General features: G+C 43.6%; 1 protein-coding gene across 1 annotated transcript in view; it reads left to right on the top strand.

Moving 5' to 3' along the window:
• Positions 1–4,457, top strand: part of LOC147454149 (uncharacterized) — a 28,910-nt gene extending 24,453 nt beyond the window's left edge. Inside the window, exon 2 of the mRNA XM_086516177.1 lies at positions 706–4,457. Within this exon, the coding sequence (XP_086372303.1) occupies positions 706–3,635 (2,930 nt within the window). The 3' untranslated portion in view covers positions 3,636–4,457. The remainder of the gene's footprint in view (positions 1–705) is intronic.
• The last annotated feature ends 8,176 nt before the right edge of the window (positions 4,458–12,633 follow it).

The raw sequence follows: 12,633 nt of genomic DNA, 5'->3' as shown, positions 1-12,633 counted from the left end.
CTTCTTCGGATGTTTGTACCTCTTCTCCCTGTTGAGCCTGGAAGCATACTAGTCACACCCCCCTTACATCTGATAGAGATGACATTCCTCTAGTTGTGTACATGACACAGTATGAGAAGCGCTTTCTACCTCTGGTATTTGATAAAGTCGCCTTTGCTAGGAAACCTGAGAGGTTGAAAGACTAAGGTGTAGCCTTGTTTTACGCTTTGTTTATGACAGTCTCCTCTGATGTATTTTGTACTCTTTATCTTCGGGTATGTGCCATTAAGATGTTTATTTATAGAAAGTGTTTCCCTTGGAAAAAGGAAAGGGAAGCACCATCTTGGTAACTGGGCCTTCTTTTTAAAAAACGTGACAAAAAAAACAGGTTTTGCATCATTTCCTGTTTGTACACATTGAAAGTCTTGGGGATTTTGAGTGCTTGACCTGCAATTTAGGTCTGCGTTAATACTCACACGTCAGGTCAAGGCGGTAGCTCTTTAATGAAAAAGTTCATCTGCTAAGGTTGGTATCTTGAAGTCCTTGTGGATACACTTTGTTTAGGTACGGTTTTTCGTAGGAGAGAAGATTGTGAATGTACTGAAGAAGGAATTTATGTTGGTACTGCATTATCGACCTTAATTATGCTGTTCTGGAATCACCTGGATAATCCTTCAGTTGCAATCCACAAGAGTTCTGAAGTAGCGGCATCCAAAATGTTTGCAGGTATTTCAGACAAGGGACCCGGACATAATAAAAACAACCCTGGCCATGTTGTAGCAGATCTATCAGCAAGGACGGCTCCATTTGTGCAAAACCATAGGGCGCTTCCATTTGAGCAAAATCAGCTTGGAGCACACAAACACAACCAGTATGTTTCCTCTAATCGTGATCATGTGTTTGTGCCTTCATCTGTGAGCTATGCAGAGGATTCTGAGGGTCCTCTGTCAGAGAGACTGCGTCTTGAGCAAGAGGTCACGAAAGATGGGATAGAGAAAGTTAGTCAAGCCCAAATCTTGGAAAGGTTGCCTCCTACCAAAGAAGATTCAGAAAAATTTGATGAAACAGAAACCCTGGGAAGGAGGTCTCCTGCAAAAGACGTTCCAGATCCTGATTTTAGCTCAAAGAGAGGGTCTGGGAACACTGAAAGCTATTATAATGAGCAAACTGACTCGGACAATGATCAAGATTTGGGTGTGGAAAGTGATGGCGATCGGCTTGGGCGACCACATGATAGGAAACCTAAACTCAATAATCAAGAGTTGCGAAGCATGGCAAGTTTTGCCAAAGCACAGGGGATTGACCTGATGAAGCAGATTGAAGAGCAGAAGAGACGTCAAATAGAGGGCGAACAAGAGCCTGTGGACATTGCAAAGGCTGAAATGGAGGAAATGAAGAAGATCTTGCAAGAACGAAGGCGAAGCTCTGATGAGTACTTCGTTCCCACAGACACGGAAGGGGACTCATCTCCAGAGAGAGACTCTAAAATGAAGGATTACTCATTTGACCGTCAGTTACAAAAAGTCTCTCCAGAGTCTGAGGTCAACCAATTTGATCTTATAAAGATTGAAAACCCATCCACGGTGCTTGATTGGCTGAGAGCTGCAGATGACAGCAGCAATAATATTGTGGTATCAGAGTATCGAATTTTGAGCTTATTGCAAGCAATCAAAGAGGGCAGTGCCGGCATTGTAAGTGGGTCCTCACCTGGCCTGCAAGACGACTGGGTACCAATGGAGAGGTTGAGGGAGGCTGAGAGGCGATCAAGTGCTTCTGAGGAGCAGATTCGGCAATTTGAGGGGCTTTTGAATGCAGTTGAAGATAGTGGTAATGATGAGCAGTTGCGTTCTGTTCTTTCTCGATCAAAAACCATGGAAAGGCACTTTCACCATCTAAAAAAGTTTGCTGATGATAGGCACTCTGAGCTTAAGAAGCTTCACTCCTTACAAGACAAGGACACATTAAAAACTTGGCGCCCTTATAGTGGTGTAACTGGTGTTTCACCAGAGAAGATAAGGAAAGACTTTCAAGAACATGAACACCACAAGAAGCGGTTGATGCAGGTGTACTCTGTGTATAATGAGTTGCTGAAGTTTCTGAAAATTGAGCATTCAAAAAGAGTGGAGGCTGAGAATCGAAATCAGCATCTCACTTCGCAAATCAAGAGGCAGACAGCCACCTTGAGGAAGGCGGAGAAAGTGATAAAGCAGTCGGCATTGTCACCGCTCATGCCTGCTGAGCCGTACTTATTTAGACATGAGATGAGAAGCCCCTCTCCCATGCCCTCTGGCATGCACACTCCAAGGATGGAAAGTTATTTGGTGCAGCCCTCTCCATTCATGCGTGATCATCCTTCAGAAGCTGGGGAAGGTGATCATGATCATTTTGTGCACTTGGACAGTGAGAACCGTGGCGTGCCGACATTGCAACGAATCAAAACCCCTGTTCGAAGTAACATAATTGCTGCTACCCCTAGCCCTCATCAGACAGTCACTAAACAGCTTACATATGACCTTGCTCTGGAGCAGGCATTGTCTAGAAACCCTTCACCTGAGCCAGGGACAGTTTTATCTAACTCCAACCTCATAGCCCAGAATCACAAGAAGGAATTTGAGGAACTTGAAAGGGCCCTCATAGACGAGGGTAAATCAAGGGGGTTCGCTGACGTTGACCTGTATTCTGAGAAAAAGGTAGTTGGAAGAGAGGAGACATGTTGGGAGTATAGGCATGTACACTTGGATTTCATAAGACCAGATCAGCCTAGAAGTGCTTCTCCCTCAACAAGTCAAGGTTTGGAGACTTTGAATCTTCATTCTCTTAACACTTTGCCAATCAGTAAAAGGACAGCCAGCCCTAGCCGATCGGACGGTGTGATTTTTGAAGAGAATCACAGTCATCCCTCGACGAAGTTTGGGTCTTCAAGATCTGTGGCTGGCACAGATCATGGTCCAAGAGAGTTTTGCCCTTTGGAAATTGTGGCAGATGAACATCATCGTCATCAACAACAAATAAAACACGGTCCAAGCTCCTTTAACCCCATGCGCAGCACCAGTGCAAAGGAACAGGAGAGCGAGACCTCCAAGAAGCAGATCAAAGTCTATCGGAGGATTCAGAGCTTTCCAGCGAAGATTGCTGATTCATTTCACTCAAAGATCTGCCATGATCCCAGTGATGTCACATCTCATGCTGCTGTTGGTACTCTGGAAGTTGAGTCTTGTGACGATGAGACGCATGATGCGTTGGATGAAATGTGGGTGGATGTCGCCAAGGAAGAGTTGTGGTCTGATGCAGTAAGGGAAGAAGATTGGGCAGACACAGCAGATGCTCATTCGGATGATGTCACTAAAATTAAACAGACAAAGAAAGATGACATGGCATTAAGAGGTTCTGACATAGATAATCAAAAGAAGGGGGGCGATTATCCCAGCAGCAGAGATCCCAGTGTAGATGCCCAGCGAGGGCAATCTGCACCTGATGGTAATAGAGCATTTGATCTTCGGCAACGCATTGCAGCAGTGGAATGCGGTCATGCAGCACAACGCCTTAGAGAGCAGGTGAAGCGGAGGCGCTGGCTTCTAGCGCTTCAAGTTTTCCTTCTTATGGTGGCCCTTCTATGGAGCGCTACTTGGCGGGGATCTGTGCCTCCTCCAACATGAGCTCTTATGTGAAACCAATTGGAGAGGTAAAACCTTGTAATGCAACCAGGGCTAGGGCATCCGATCTGAATAATGGATGTGAGGGTGCTGAGAAAGGCTCGAGGGAGAGGTTTGGCGCATTGACCTCCCGGCTCCCTGCGGGGAGAGGCTTTTCATTTGCTGACCTCGGTATGAACTCTGAGCATGCAAGACCAGAGGAGGTGCCCTTTGTTACCTAATGGATAAGTTATGGGAGATATTGAGGTGGTGGTCAAAGTATTTGTGTGGGTGCTTGAACACAGAGATTCAAGCCAAGTGGCGTCAATTTGCTCTAGCAGTTTCCCCACCCAAAAAGACAAGCAAAGCAGACTGCAAGAACAATGGCAGGAAAACGTGTTTTCGCGTGTGCGGCCACTGTGCCTGGCACATGAGGCTGCATTCCCGTCTTTGGGCATGGAAATTAATGCTCTCTCTCTCTCTCTCTCTCTCTCTCTCTCTCTCTATACATGATGACTTGAGCATACGATACAACTATTGAACAGAATGCAGAAGCATGAAATAAAGGAATACCTCATGTTGCTCAGAAGTAATACCTCAAAGATGCAAGTTCACCAACACATGCATGGTAGTAACAACAAACATCAAATGCTAATAGAACAAGCCTTGCTATCATTTGGCCAAAGTCTGTCAGAATTGTGGTAGAATCTTATCTTTGCCTACATTGCATTGCATGGGCATCAGGTTTTGTTGCCTCACGAGGGTCTTTATGGAGACTTCTAAAATACACATGGACGGTTATCATGGTATTATATCAGATATAAAACTATCAAACCTTATGTACTATTGTATGCTGCTGCTTAAACGCTCACATGTATGATACCAAATAATCACATTGGTATGATAGCAAGGAATTGTGGGTATCATATTGGTATCACACTGATATTTTTAAAGGTGTGATATCATTATATCTGCACCTCAGAAAAAAAAGAGAGAATTCAGATTCTGCCTCGAGATGCTTCTCTCTCTCTCTCTCTCTCTCTCTCTCTCTCTCTCTCTCTCTCTCTCCCCCCCCCCCCTGTCTATCGCTGCCCGCTCCGCACCCCCTGCTGCACCTGCCTCTCGCGCTCCCTGCCCGCCCCTGCCCCTGGCGCTTCCCCCCTGCTGCTCCTGCACCCTCTCGCTCTCCCGCACCCCCTGCCCCGCGCTCCCGCACCCCCTGCTGCTCCCTCGCTCTCGTGCGCTGCCCGCCCCGCTCCCTCTCTATCGCGCTGCCCCGCCCCCCCGCCCCCCCTCCACCACCCGTCTATCGCGCGCGCCCCCCCTCCTCAGTCTATCGCCCCTCTCCTCCGTCTATCAAACACCCCCCTCCTCAGTCTATCGCCCCTCTCCTCTGTCTATCAAACACCCCCCCCCCCCCCCCCCCCCCCTATTTAATTTAATTTAACTTAAACTTTAATTTTATGCGATATCATTATATACGGTTCATGGACAGGAACCCCTTCCAGACCCTACCAAGCCTTGCCCAGCTACTACGAGCACTTTCTTTACACCTGAGATGGTACAAAGGGCCATCGACAGAATGAAGACCGGGAAGGCATATGATCATGACGGTCTAGTATCGGAGCACTTTATACATGCCAGGGATATGCTGATGGAGGTTCTCGCAGTGTTGTTCAATCGTGCCATGTGTGAGGGATTACCTGAGACTTGGAGATTGTCTAATATTGTGCCCATCTTCAAGGCTGGTGACCCTACAGAGCCTGGGAACTACCGCACTATCATGGTTGGACACACATTGGCACGGTTGTATGCATCCATCCTGGAGCAACACTTGAGTAATTGGGCAGAGGGCGAGGGGGTACGAGCAAAGGGTCAAGCCGGCTTCAGGAGGGGTTTCTCCACTCTTGATCATATTCTGACACTCAGGGCCATCATTGAGGAGGGCAGAGCACATAGGAGACGGATATATTGTAGCTTTGTGGACTTTCATAAAGCATTTGACATGGTACCAAGAACTCGATTGATGCGCAGACTACAGGAGATGGGGGTGCCCATAGAGGTGATTTCGGGGATTATGGCTTTGTACAGATCAGTGATGGGACGGGTACGCACTCCGGAAGGGGTATCTGATTTAGTTCACTCTACCATTGGAGTGAAACAGGGCTGCCCATTGTCTCCTACTCTATTTGGTATGTATGTTGATGGGTGTCTGATTACATTGATAGAGAGGGTGACAAAGGTGCACAGCTGGCAGGGACGTGGATCCCATTGTTGCTATATGCTGATGATATTGTGCTGATATCTCACTCACCAGAAGGTTTGCAACGACAGTTGGATGCACTACGCAATTTTACAGAGGATAGTGGATTGTGTGTAAACTTAGGTAAAACCAAGGTTATGGTGTTTAACACCACACCGCAATGGGTCAGGAGATCAGTACCCACTTTCAAATATGGTCAGGAGATTGTGGAGTATACAGATGCATACACTTACCTGGGGGTAGTCTTTACTGGGCCGAGATTTTCCTTGAGAAGAGCAGCAGAGACTAGACTAACTAGAGCTGGTGCGGCTCTGGGAGGAATGGAGAGGATGTGTTTGCAGGTTCAGTTCCAGGAACCTAGGACAAAGTTATGGCTCTCTGATACTCTGGTTGCCTCTACTATGTTATATGGGGTGCAGGTTTGGGGACCTTCTGTAGGCCAGGAGGGTTGGAGGTGTATGGAGAAGCCCCTGGTATCCATGACCTCTCGGCTGATTATAGCCAAGGCTTCCGTACCACATGGTATCATTCGAGCGGAATTAGTTGCCCCCCCTATGGAGATTGAGGTGCTGACTAGATTAGTGTGTGGGATACTACCAGAGACAGATATGTCAGGGTGGCTCAAGAGTCCTCCAGACAATTAGCTCTTAATGGGGATACATCATGCTGGTATGCACAAATGGCATCATGGTTTCAGACACATGGTTTCACCATGGACAGGTTGCCTCCTTTTCAATACTCTCTACACGCACCCTTGAGGTCTTTGACGCGGGTAGAGATTAATAGACTCATTCGTCAGGATCTGATCCAGCTGGACACGAGGAGGACATGGATAGAGCCGATACAGGAGTTGGGCACAAAGATGGCTTTTTATAGAGAGCATTTTCTCCACCTCACGGGGGATGGGTTTGTGATTAGACCTAGCTATATGGAAAGGCATCTTTCTCATGGTGTGCGATGTGCCATTGGCCAGATACGAACGTCCACTCATGAACTTGAGATTGAGACTGTCAGATTCAGAGGGACACCAGCAGATAGCAGGATATGCCGCTTATGCCATCTAGAGCAAGAGACAGAGGTACATTACATATGTCACTGCACAGTGTACTATGAGATACGAGGCCGTTTTCATTGTCTATTCAGAGAAGGTTTTGGGCCTCTATCTAGGGTCATGAGATATGAGGATCAGAGATGTCTTGGGCTATATCTACTTGAGCTACACAGGCATAGAGAAACTTTACTGAGGAGAGCTGAAGAGAGACAGCCCCAGAGACAAATCACAGATTTCTTTACACTAGATATTGTACACCCAGAAGAACAGACAGAGGAGCAACCAATAGTGGAGAGGTCTACCCGCACTACTGGCATTCTCATTGACCGAGCATTGGAGCTAGGGAGATCTAGACGACCCCGATGGAGAAGAGGAGCTACACAGTTTCGAAGGAGGCTACAGCAAAGGATTCGAGCCATACTTTTTCGTCATCCAGAGTGCAGATGAAGATGGATCTCTATGAAGATAGATCTCTACTTCCCTCCCAAATTGTCTACACATTGTATAGCTCAGTTCACACATCTCACGCCTTTCGCCTTTCACACCTATTCGCCTTTCACACATATCCGCTTAGTTTAGGATTCCGCAGTATTTATATCTTGTTATCCCTAGTTGGATTTATTTTGTTAATCTGACTTGGTATCAGATACATCGCATTGTAACTTCCGGGTCTCTTTGGTCACTTTGGCCTTTTGAAGACGTTAATATAACATTTCATTTCATTTCATTTCTCTCTCTCTCTCTCTCTCTCTCTCTCTCTCTCTCTCTCTCTCTCTCTCTATCTTATCGAGCTTGATAGCAAGAGGACATGGATAGAGCCATCACGGGAGTTGGGTACGAAGAGGGTTTTCTATAGAGAGCATCTTCTCCAACTCACGGCTAGACGGATTTGTCACACGGCCCAGTTACATGGACACACATCTATCTCATGGGTTACGATGTGCTATAGGCCAGATTCGCACATCTTCACACCAGCTTGGGATTGACATAGGCAGATTCAGAGGCATACCAGCAGACAGTAGGATATGTCAGTTATGCCATGCAGAGCCAGAGACAGAGTTTCACTACATATGTCGCTGCACAGTCTACTATGAGATACGGGGACGCTTTCATTGTCTATTCAGAGATGGTTTTGACTTGTTAGATAGAGTCATGAGATATCAGGATCAAAGATGTCTCGGATTATTCCTACTTGAGATTCAGAGACATAGAGACGCTCTATTGAATGGGCAAAGACAGAGACAGTCCCAGAAACGCATCTCAGATTTCTTCAGTCTGAGTACCACAGAGGCAGAGGGGACACCACCATCACAGAGCTCGGTTCCCACCCATACACACACCAGCGGTACTCTCATTGATCGAGCTATAGAGTTAGGGAGATCGAGACGACCGCGACTAAGGCAGTGAACTAGGGGCGGGTAAACTAGGGTGCGCTAGCGTGGTGGGGTAGGGCATTCGCGTGGCAACCGAGACGTCTCGGGCTTGATCCAGGAGTGAACTCGGGATGCCATTTTTGCCCCGAGTTCACCCTTAGTTCACCTCTACTTCACCGAGTCGACAGACGGCTGAGATTGCATTGCGATTTCTGCTTCCCTTTCCCACCATAGATCCCCCTTGGCTGGAGCCGTGCCATATAGTGACGAGGGGGGGGGGGGGGGGGGGGGGACTAATACTGGATTTTAATTTCATGTGAGCCATTAAGTCTTCCCAATCTTAGAATTTTTTAATTTTTTTTCAAAACATATTAAGTGCATAAGTGAAGGGTGAGTTTAAGAAAGTCAAAAGATCTTTTGTGTCCATGTCAAGAGTGTCTCTCTTTTCTTTTATTTTCTCTTTAACATTTTTTTCTCTTTAACATTTTTTTCTCTTTAAAGTGTCTCCTCTCTCTCTCTCTCTCTCTCTCTCTCTCTCTCTCAATGTTGTATCCGTCCTTCCTAGCTAATACTGTGAAACATGAGTCAAAAATAGATGACCAAGTGCTTCACCTCAACTAAGTAAGATATTTTATGATCCACCAATTGCGATTGCATAAACATGAATCTCATAGATTGATGTGTATTACACTTTCATAAGCATTGTAATGATGAACCGTTTAAAAAAACACAAACAATTTTCATGATGAAAAATAGGATCATTAGGTCTCCCCAATCTCTGAAAAATAAACATTCTTTCAAAATATATTAAGTGCGGAAGTGAAGGGTGAGTTTAGGAAATGAAAAGACAGATGAAGGTGGAAAGTCAAAAGACAGATGAAGGCGGAAAGTCAAAAGACCTTTTGTGTCCAATCTCTGAAAAAAAAGTCTTTCAAAACTTATTAAGCGCGTAAGTGAAGGGTGAGTTTAAGAAATAAAAAGATAGATGAAGATGATCCACCAATTGCAATTGCAGAAACATGAATCTTATAGATTGATACTTTCATAAGCATTGTAATGATGAACCGTTTAAAAAAACACTCAAACAATTTTCATGATGAAAAAATAGGATGATTAGGTCTCCCCATCTCCGAAAAATAAAAAGTCTTTTAAAATATATTAAGTGCGTAAGTGAAGGGTGAATTTAGGAAATGAAAATATAGATGAAAGTGGAAAGTCAAAAGACAAATAAAGGCGGAAAGTCAAAAGACCTTTTGTGTCCAATCTTTGAAAAAAATTCTTTCAAAACTTATTAAGCGCGTAAGTGAAGGGTGAGTTTAGGAAATGAAAAGATAGATGAAGATGATCCACCAATTGCAATAGCAGAAACATGAATCTCATAGATTGATGTGCATTACACTTTCATAAGCATTGTAATGATGAACCGTTTAAGAAACCACTCAAACAATTTTCATGATGAAAAAATAGGATGATTAGGTCTCCCCAATCTCCGAAAAATAAAAAGTCTTTTAAAATATATTAAGTGCATAAGTGAAGGGTGAGTTTAGGAAACGAAAAGACAAATGAAGGCGGAAAGTCAAAAGACCTTTTGTGTCCAATCTTTCGAAAAAAAGTCTTTCAAAACTTATTGAGTAAGTAAGGGTGAGTTTAGGAAATGAAAAGATAGATGAAGATGGAAAGTCAAAAGACACATGAAGGTGGAAAGTGAAAAGACATATAAAGGCAGAAAGTCAAAAGGCCTTTTGTGTCCATATAAAGAGGGGTGCAACTTCACATTGTATATTTGTGTTTCTCTTCTCTTTTATTTTTCCTTTTATGTTTTCTTCTCTTTAAAGTGTCATTGCGCTCTCTCTCTCTCTCTCTCTCTCTCTCTCTCTCTCTCATTCTCATTCTCATACACACACACACACACACACACACACACACACACACACACACACGTAAAGTTGTATCCGTCCTTCTCATGTCCAATTGATGCTGTTGCAAATCTGTGTGCTTTGTCATTGCCGTTGCTACGTGCTATAGACTAGGTTGATAAAAGGTGACCCGGAAAAAAAATTAAAATTCAGTGGCTCATGGAAATGGTAAAAATGATATGCTAGCTCTAATTGACAGGCAATGTGAGTACGTAGTATATTGGAATGTGAGCAGAGCTAGGCATTATATATATAAAAGTGAGCCTCTAGTAAAAGGCCACTTAGATATGGATATATGAGCAGAGCTAGGCATTATATATATAAAAGTGAGCCTCTAGTAAAAGGCCACTTAGATATGGATATATCAAAATAATTAGGGCTATCTCATCTAGAACAATCCATTTAAGGCTTAAGGAATGCCTATGCTAACAAATTCTCCCTTCATCTCAAAGGTGAGTCATACATGTGAGATGAAGATTGAGGAAGAGGTTAAATATCATTCTAAACTAGTCTTGCTTGGTGGGCCTTGCTATATAACATCTATAGAATATAACAGGACATATGTAAATTGACATTTAATATCTAGAATTGAAGGGAAGAAGAGAATGACTAATTTGGCATGCCAATTACGATCGAATCCAGCTTATTGAACTTAGAGTCTAGGAGCCACTAATGAAGGACATTTATGTTACCCGCGTTCGTCTTCATTTCAACTTTTGTAATGTCATTTTGATTGTACAACTTATTCAAGGCAAGGTTGTTATTGTGTTGGACGTCTGATCTATGAGTATAGATTATCGTAGTAGAGTTGTTGATGTAGTCATGCACATGCGTTTCATCTATAATACATGCACCCAAGTTACAATTGATCTCATCTACGGGTGGTTTACTTTCACGAATAATGGTCAAGAACTGAATCAATTCAGGGTCCGTTGCATGTCTTATATAGCATGACATCTTGTACAAAGTTGCATGTAGCCAGTGGGCCGAGCTTGTGATATGGCATGTGTGTTGCGAAGCTCCCATGCGTGACTACAAACTGGGGGTAGTTGGGCAAGATCACCGAGCAAGAGAAAACATTTGTTGTTGAAGGGATCTGCCAATATACTGCTTGATACGTTCACATTTTGTCTTTCAATAAGGTCAAAATTCGTTTGGGTTAACATGGATAGCTTGTCTATAATTATAATATCTGCCTCTTTTACGTCCAAAATATCGCTCATCGATCTCATGAATAGAGAGGGGATATTGTTGATTCGTGGTTGGTATCTTGAATTGATAATAGACTATAGATGCAATGTTGCTAAGTCTTGTTGTTGCCACTAGGATGGCAAAGCGCCCAACAATAATACAGAAGCGAGGGCAACAAGAGTGTCTATTTCATTTTTCCATCGACCTCGTAAATCACTATATATGTGAGGTATGCCGTTGTGCAGGAGGGATATATTTCTAGATTGTGAGCAAAGATATCACATTGCATGCTCCAATCTTTATACAATGAAGTGATTTCAAACCATGACCTAGCATATGGACGATAGGCTAGTTTCAAGTTGGCTGCAGTTTTTGCTCCCTAGCTTATTAACAATTTGACTGTAATCTTCTAGGTCTTGAGAACTTCAAATTGATACCTAGTACGGGAGAAAAAAGGACATATATAATATGGAATCAATTATTTAGAGCTAAAGTAATAATGCACAAGGTGAATTCATTATTGCGATACACTACATGCATTCACTACTTGTGTATTCACTATTGTAATACATCACATGCATTGGCTAGCAACCATATGCAAAGAATAGCGTGTGTAACTAACATGTGCACATGTTGATCGACATCAAGTGTATAGTTCTAAAAACGAGATCCAAATAAATCGAAGCAAAGGAAGTAATGCGAAAAATTCTAAAACAAGCAAATAGATAAAGCATGAATGAAATGCAACAATAAATGAGGTGCTTTACTGACCTGCAATGTTGTACTGATGATTTTCGATTGTCCAAGTAACATGCTGATATTTGAGTCAAGCTACAAAAGACAATGTGAATAGTTAAACATATCATCGCGCAATGAAACGTCACAGAATGAAAGTGCAAAGTATACAGTGCACGTCATACAAGGTGCCATACAAAAGCCATGCCCTATCATGTAGCGTTTATGTGTTGCGCCAAGCAAATGCATGCGCATGGGAAATTGGATGCAGATAAAGAACCTTACACTATTGTTGAGTTGTAGTTGCGCTTGTGTAATTGGAACGTGCAGTGTTGTGACTATATGTCCTCCCTACCATACACAAAACACGCAGATGTAACTTTATGTTCTATGTTCTCTAATCAGTATTACCTTCTGTGTGTGTGTGTGTGTGTGTGTGTGTGTGTTAAGCTGCTTCGGTCATCAATTATGCCTTCTTGCCTCCTTGCTGGCT

The sequence above is a fragment of the Adiantum capillus-veneris genome, chromosome 7 (assembly GCF_014529385.1).
Source record: "Adiantum capillus-veneris isolate H3 chromosome 7, ASM1452938v2, whole genome shotgun sequence".
Classification (NCBI taxonomy): Eukaryota; Viridiplantae; Streptophyta; class Polypodiopsida; order Polypodiales; family Pteridaceae; genus Adiantum; species Adiantum capillus-veneris.
This window is presented reverse-complemented; position numbering and strand designations above follow the sequence as displayed.